General features: G+C 54.8%; 1 protein-coding gene across 1 annotated transcript; it reads right to left on the reverse strand.

Annotated features, from left to right (window-relative positions):
• On the reverse strand, positions 1-4,743 carry LOC104374656 (cytochrome P450 2C5-like). Its single transcript, XM_009980817.2, has 9 exons — positions 4,561-4,743; positions 3,895-4,057; positions 3,362-3,511; positions 2,398-2,558; positions 2,040-2,216; positions 1,794-1,935; positions 1,244-1,431; positions 396-537; positions 1-194 (listed from the first exon to the last, which is right to left on the reverse strand). Exons 1-9 carry the CDS (start codon positions 4,741-4,743, stop codon positions 1-3), a joined length of 1,500 nt encoding a protein of 499 aa, XP_009979119.2.
• Between the last annotated feature and the right edge of the window lie 2,962 nt (positions 4,744-7,705).

Raw genomic sequence — 7,705 nt, forward strand, 5'->3', positions numbered from 1 at the left:
TTAAGAGGACACCAGGCGCCGAACAGCGAAGAACTTGCACGGTATCGCCCTCCTCTCTATTTCGAGCCACAGGGAGAATAAATCCGTCTCCTTGGACTCGATGGCGAGCTGGAAGGTGAAGCTCTGCAGCAGCGTGGTGAGGAAAAGGAAGAGCTCGATGCGGGCCAGGGCTTCTCCTGGGCACATCCGCTTCCCTGGGGACATGGAAAGAGCGGGGTGAGACCGGACTGACGCTTCATCCAGCATTTTGGGGAAAAAAAGGCATAAAAGGATAGCGAGAAAGCTCATACAAAGGGTATAACTGGTGCCAACCGGTGTTCGTGCTGGTGGTCCCTGGAGCGGGGCCGCTGCGGGCAGGGTGCCAGCAAAGGCGGCGGGCAGGGCTGAGCACTGACCTGCTGAGAAAGCCATGAAGGCTTCGCGCTTCCTGAACTCGCCCTTCTCATCCAAGAAGTGGCCTGGGTCGACTTCTTTGGGGTTCTCCCACTGGGTTGAATCCGTATGCACGGAAGAAAATACAGGAATAACAGTGGTGCCCTGCGGGAGAGAGACGGGGCAGGGGAGCAAGGAGGGACATCAGTACCACGGCACAGGGTTCTGAGCTGGATGAGCAAGTGAGGGGTGTCTAGGGGGCCCGGGGGTGGCTGGGTGCACCCCAATGCCCACCCAGATGCCCGTGGGAGGCAGCCCGGAGCCATGGCTCTGTGCCAGGCAGCGACAAGTAACGTGGGACTTCACTGTCCCCGTGGTCCTGCCAGTCTCCATGCTGCTCATGAGGCAGAAATTATTGAGTTATTCCCATTGATTTCTGTTAAAACTCCTCTCGCTGCACAAAGTCCAAAGGAGGGAGGTGTTTTTTCAAGGCAGGTGTTGTACAAAATGCTTGAGGTCAAGCCCAGCTGGTGGCTGTCCCTGGCTCTGCTGAGGAGGTGGGGGCTGGCTTGGCACCACGCCGGGGCCACCTCAGGCTCCCAGCCCCAGCACCCTTGCACATCTCCCTGGGGGAAAGACGTTTTTCCCAGGACAGGCAGGGACATGGGAGTGTGGGCAGAAGTGGCAGCAGCGTTCACCTCCCTCTGCTCCTCCACTAAAACGTTATCGCTGTTTCCCCCCACCAAAGATTGGGAAAGACCCGGGAGCTTCAGGAGTGAGCAAACAGTCCAGGGTTAGAGCAAAGCTCATTCAAGCCCCCACTGCCACCCCTCCCCTCAGGGCCACAGGGGGCCCAGGGCCACAGTGTCACCTTGGGGATGGTGTGGCCCCTGAACACGACGTCCTGTGTCGTCATCCGCGGGAAGTTCTCGATGCGGGTCTTGTGGAAGCGCTGCAGCTCGTGGATCACCGCGTTGGTGTACGGCATCCTCAGCTTGTCCTCTGTGCTGGGAGCGCGGCCGGCGCCCACCACCGCATCGATCTCCTCTTGGACCTTGGCTGGGGAGAAGGCGGGCATGGCGCTGCGGTCCTTGCTGCACAGAGCCACCCCTGTGTGTTCTCACTGCCCTCCATGGGTACCTGTCCTAGAGCCAAAGGATGACCTAGCAGAGAGGGAGCCACCTGTCGTAACCCCTCGTAGAGACCAGAAATTGGTCTCTGTCCACGTACCTCCCTGGATCAGGAAGGTTCCAGGCATGTCTCACGGGAGAGAAGGAGGCAGATACTCTGTTCCCTCTGGCCTGTGTGTGCCTGTGTCTGGTGGCTCTCACCCTTGGGTGACCCATGTAGGATGATTTTGGTCTCCCCACAAACGGGAACCTCCTCAGGCACAGGGAGCAGTCACATTTTGCTGCCCTTACCTTGAATATGGGGGTATTTTGCCAGGATCAAGAGGAAGAAGACCAGTGTGTTGCTAGTGGTCACTGTCCCAGCACCAAAGAGGTTGAATACTGACATGACCAAGTCTTCGTCGCTGTACATGTTCTCTGGGCTGCTCTTCTCCTGCAAGAATGCAGTGAGGAGGTGATTCAGTGTTACCTGGGTGATTTTCCAGGCTGCAGCCAGGTCTGGAGGACAGCCCTGGCCCCGCTTTGCACCACCTCTACCTTCTCCGCTTTCAGGAGGAAACAGTCAATGTAGTCCCGAGGGCAGCTGGGATCCAGCGTCAGCTTGTGAAGCTCGACTCTTTCTCGGATGTAGTCCTTCAGCTTCTCACACTTGGCCAGGGCTTTCCTGTGTGGCCCCGGGAGGTGGTGCATGATGTTGGGAAAGGTGTTGTAGACCTGCGGATGGAGGAAGCATAGACAGGCTCAGGTGCCTGGATGGAGCCTCCCGCTTCCCTCAAAGCTATGTTGTCCTGTAGCTGTCCCACCAGAGCCAAGAAGTGACCCAAAGCCAAGGAGCATCCCTCAGACTCCCAAGCATGTCGGACGTGATGGTGCTGAGCACAGCAGGGTCACCTACCATGGCGATGGGGGAGAGGAAGAAGCTGATATAATTCCCGATCACGTTCAGTAGCTCCAGAAAGGCCGTGTCGCTGTAGCTGTAACGGCTCCCGAAGACGACGGAGCAGATCACATTGGCAACGGCGTGTCTGAACACGATCATCGGTTCAAAAGCATTTCCTGCAGCCACAGAAGAGGCAAGAAAGGTGTCAAAAAGTCAACAGTTGTTTATCTGCTTTATCAGCACAGAAAACACTCTTCCTCCCCCTTACGAGCCCCTGTCCTTTGAACTCTGAGCCCTGGTTGAATCTGCCAGGTCTAACGGCCAAAGCAAAGAGTCCTCCCGAGCTGTGGGCTCCTACATCTACCTCCCTGCTCCTAAACACCTCGCCAGTGTTGGGGCTGAGGAAAGCAGAGGTGTCTCTAGAAACTTTGGGCTCCTGCTGACGTGGCCTGGGGACCTGGGGGGCTGCAGAGCATCTCCCTGCAGCAACCAGCCCCTTGCCATCACCGTGCATCGGAGGCAGAAGAGCCAGTGTACGGGTGAGCTTTTCCATCTTCTCTGATATTCAGGAAGCCCCAGAAGAGGTGGTGGCACTGGCAGCAGCTCAGTTTTGTTGGAGAGGGGGACATCACCCTATTAAGGAGAACCTCGAGTCACCAGGACAGTATCTTATTTGTGCATTCTCGATGCCAGGCTGTTTAGTTTCCTATTTATGTTCTTTTGACTTGAAACGTTCCTCGGTGGTTGCCACCCCCTGCACCAGTTCAGGAGCAGGATCTGCCACCCTGAGCTTTGAGCCATGACCATACCACATTCCTCCTGCCCTCTGTGGGTGGGATGGGGCTGGGTCTAAGCCCTTTCTCCACAAGGATCATCCACACCAGCCATTGCAAACACTCTGGGGACCACACGTGTCCCGTGAGGCTGTTGTGTGTCCTTTGCCTGCCCCGGGGACCAGGGTGGACAGGACCCACATCACCTTCAAGTTTTGCCAGCAGTTCCACCAGATGCTGGGCCTCCTGCTGCACCCGCTGTGACATGGAGCTCTTCCCCATCCCGAAGTCCCGCAGGGTGCTGAGCGTGAACCTCCGCAGCTCCTGCCACTTCTTCTTGTTGTTGGAGACAAAACCTGGAGGGAAGCAGCCGAGACCACTCACCTGCCTGCCCTGCCGCTCCTCGTCGGGAACGGGGGACCCAGCTGTGAGGTCAGCTGAGGAGCAGCAGGACACTGAGCCAGGGAATGACCCTGAGCCATGGAATGACCCTGGTGTGGGCACAGTGTCCTTGAGTGCTGAGGATCTCTACAGAAGCTCAGAAGACAGTTCAAAGCCTGTACTGGTGGCTAACAGGAGTTAATATTGTCCTCGGACAAGAGGCTTAGTAGATGGAGGGACTTGCGGAGTGGGAAATGAGTATTTGAGGTCTTGGGTGGTGAGTCCTTTGCTATACATGAGCATGGCCAACTGCAGTCAGGGACTTTCTGCTCATCCAGAGAGCAATTCAGACACCTACCGTAGTTTTTCGACAGCTGCACCAGGGCGGGTATCTCAGGTCTTCCTCCAAACTCCTCAGAGAGGCCCAGGAGAGCATCCTTCACCGCCTTGTACCCGCAGAGCACCACCGCTGGCTTCAGCCCCAGCCAGATGGTGAAGACGGGGCCGTATGTGCTGCTGAGCTGGGGGAGGACGGGAAAGCTGCGCTGGACACGGCTGCTGCACCCCGGCCACTCCTTTGGTCCTAAATTAAGTCTCGTGGCCATGATACTGGTGGATGCATGGGCAGGGAGGGAAGCAGCTCCCTGGAAGCCGATGTCCTCACCCTGCTCCCACCCCTGCCCTGTGCCCGGGGGGTTTCTGATCCCAATGCCACTTTGGGGGCTGGAAGCATCATCTCCGGGAAGCAGGAATGGACGGCAGCAGAGGGGTTGGTGTCAGCACCATGGGTCCCTTACGGGAGGAGAAAGACTTCAAGAACAGTATTGATTATTGATTATTAGTAGGGATTTAGGCAATTCTGGCAGAGGAAGAGAGAAGGGAAGGAAAAAAGAGAAAAGAAAGGTGAGAAAAGATTCGCCTGCGTGATTCCCCTTTTTATTTTGGCATGGGACATTCAGCGCTTTCTCCCCCACTGCCCTGCCAGGGCTGGGAGTGGATCCAGCACTGCCAGCTCCTCTCTTACCTTCTCGTACGTCTTGTAGAGGGGCAGGACGTCCTTTTGCCATAGGTTGCCCAGAATGGGCCATGGGGTCGGTCCCGGAGGCAGCTGCCTTCTCTTCTTATCACTTCTCCAGACCAGGAACCACAGGATGGAGAGGAGGAGGAGGATAAGGAGCACCCCGACCGATCCAGCATCCACCCTCATCCCCGTGCTGCCAAGCAGGGAAAAAAAAAAAAAGAAATTCCTTGTCCAGGGAGAAAATCACAACAGAGTGTTGAGCAGAGAGGAGCTGAAACCCGCCACCCCTGCCTTTCCTGGGGCTCTATATCGGCACAGCCCTTCCCACACCCCCGGGGCGGTCTCCTGCACCTCTTGCTGACACAACCCGGGCGGTCAATGACACAGAAACGGTGGTTCCACCTGGCCCTGCCGTGTTGTAACACGGGTCTCAAAGACCCGACGCGAGGCGCTGGGAGCATTGCAACACACGGCAGATGTGCCGGGGGAGAGGGCGGCTCTCCCTGCCCCGCATCGCTGACTCATTTTTTGCCCAGTGGTGCCTTTTGGTGACATGTGACGGAAGAAGATGTCACCGTCCTGGTGAAACCTCGTGTGTCACCACCACGTCATTACTGGTTTTGTCACTGCTTTGCTCACCAGTGCAGTGACCCAGAAGGGGACGTTCCTGTAAACGGAAAGCGAGGGAGCCCAGGAACAGGGCACACGCAGCTGGTCAGGTACCTGTTGGGTGACAATTTTCCATCAAACTCCTTTCTGAGGGAAAAGGAATCAGTCCTGGGAAAAATGACATTTTTTTTCTGAAAGATTTTGGAGTTCCACTTGGATTGTGAAGGAACGTCAACCCTAGGTGTTGCGGTTGTTGCAGGCATGGGGTTAACTCTTCCTTGGGCTCCTCCGATGCTTTTGATCATCTCGTTGTGGACACCAGCACATCTGGCCACACGCCAGCACATCTGGTGCTGGCTCAGCCACCACACCTCTGGTCAAGAGCGCTCGCAGCCCTTGGCTGAGCGAGCTGGTCGCAAGCTGGTTCCCAACATAGGATGTGATTTCTCCTGGAGGAGAGGGCTGGAGGAGAAGAGGGAGGAGGCTGGATTTCATGTTCAACTCTGCAGTGGAAAGAGACCCTGAGCAGAGGCCATCGATTGGTGTTCCTTGAGAGGAGCCTGAATTATAACACCTGGAGCAGAGCAAGGCAGCATCCTCCAGCACCCGGCGTTTGGGCAGGGCTGATGGAAAGAGCCAGGACCTCTGCACTCACACCCCTCTTTGGCCGTGCCGCGGGGCAGTTCGCAGGCGTCAGACCAGGGATGCTCGATGCCACCAGCCGGGCGCATCCCCGCTGGGCTCTGGGGGATGCTCCCGTGGCTGCGGTGTGATTCCTTACACATACATATCAAATCTCTCTCAAATCACCAAAAACCGACTAGCAATGAACCTCCTGCAGCCATGGGACTCCTCTGTTTCAATATTTTGATTTTTTTCCCCATGCCTCATGCTGGAAAAAGAGAGCTGGAAGGGGCTTCTGCCTCCCGAGCACCCCAAAAACACTCAGCAAAAGGGGTTTGGGGGAAAGACAGTTGTGGGGGCTGGAGGGGCAGCCCCACAGCCCAGTGCCAGGAGCCTCGTGGCTGTGACCCATCAGGGCTGAGGCCAGGAGGTTACCGTGACTCACTTGTTTACCCGTCCCATCCCATCTCGTCCCTGCTCTTCCCATGGGTTGCTCTCAATTCTTGGCTTGGGCGCCTGCAAGTGGGGAACTTTGTTTGGGGAGGTGATGCAGGGACTGGGATTTTGGCAGAGGGGTGAACAGCCTCCCGGTGACTGACACCGTTTTTTCCATGGCAGCCAAGCGATACAAAGGAATCACTGGAACAACAGGAAAAGAAAGAGCCGTGGGGATTAATTTGAGTTGCAAAGTTTAAATCCGATGGAAAATTCCCTCGTCTGCGGATGAGCTCAGGCAGAGCCCGTGGCCGCCTGCCTGGACACCGATGGTGTTTCAGTGCAACGCTCATTGTGACAGCAGCTTTTTTGAAAGGTAAATGTCTCTAACGCAACAAAAAAAGCATTATTATATCACATTTTATTAACAAAATAGAGAAAACAAACAAACCATCCTGGAATTTGTGAGTCCAGGTCAGCAGACAAGAAGTTTAACAGAGATGATAAAACTTTGCATTTGCCTTCTTCAAGTGCTTGATGAAACTTTGCTTCAAGTTTCTCATCATAATCTGTAGAATAAATTAAACCAAAAGACCCAAAATATAGTGTTCTTGTAGTATTTCTTGTCAAGTGTGCAGAAAAAGAAGGGAAAGGTAGAAGCTGTCGACTAAACTTCTAGCAGCTGCAGGCTGCTTTGCCTGAAGACAGCTCGGGAAGGAAGAGCACAGATGGGCTTTGACATGGCTACTTTGGCACTTTGCAGGGCTAGGACCTAAAGTGAGCCCAACCCACTTCATAGGACCCAAAACCATTGGTACTTTGTTCATCTTTCTCCTGGTTTTCTCATAAGGGCTTTTGGAGAGCTGGAGTCTGTAGAGGAGTAGGATGCTACAAGGCTTAGAGATCCGTTCAAGCAGTTGGTGAGACCTTTCTGCCCCAAAAACTAAAATAGCAGGGAAGCCAGCTGAAAACTCACATGGATGGACCCATGTGACATGAACAAAACAAGAGAGAGTATTTTGTCTTCTAAAGAAATAAAAAAAATCCATTTAGAGATTGCCGGGGCCTTTGGATCTTAATTCAAAGCCATGTTTTGGGACTAAACTCAGGCAGAAATAACACAAAAAAGCAACCAGGGAGCACTGCTCTGCATCATCTGAATGCTCCCTGGGTGCAGGGGGGATGCCTGGTCCTGGCCGTGCCCAGTCCCGGTGCCAGGATGGAGCCCAGCTCCTTCCTGCTGCACTGCAGCTCTGCAAGGGACGGGGAAAAGCACTGCTCAATTAAATGGTCACGTTACTGGATCAGACCCAGAGTATACCAGAGGGGTAGATTGAAGGAGTTAGAAGAAACGATGCTCGTGGGGCACTTTTCAGTGTAGACGTGTATTTGGAAAAGCTGCGAGGCCAACATGGCGGCGCAGAAGTGAGAGAAGACGACTCCAGTTAAATAACGAAGTCAATAAAGCGTCTGGGTTATT

The sequence above is a fragment of the Tauraco erythrolophus genome, chromosome 20 (genome assembly GCF_009769465.1).
Source record: "Tauraco erythrolophus isolate bTauEry1 chromosome 20, bTauEry1.pri, whole genome shotgun sequence".
Taxonomy (NCBI): Eukaryota; Metazoa; Chordata; class Aves; order Musophagiformes; family Musophagidae; genus Tauraco; species Tauraco erythrolophus.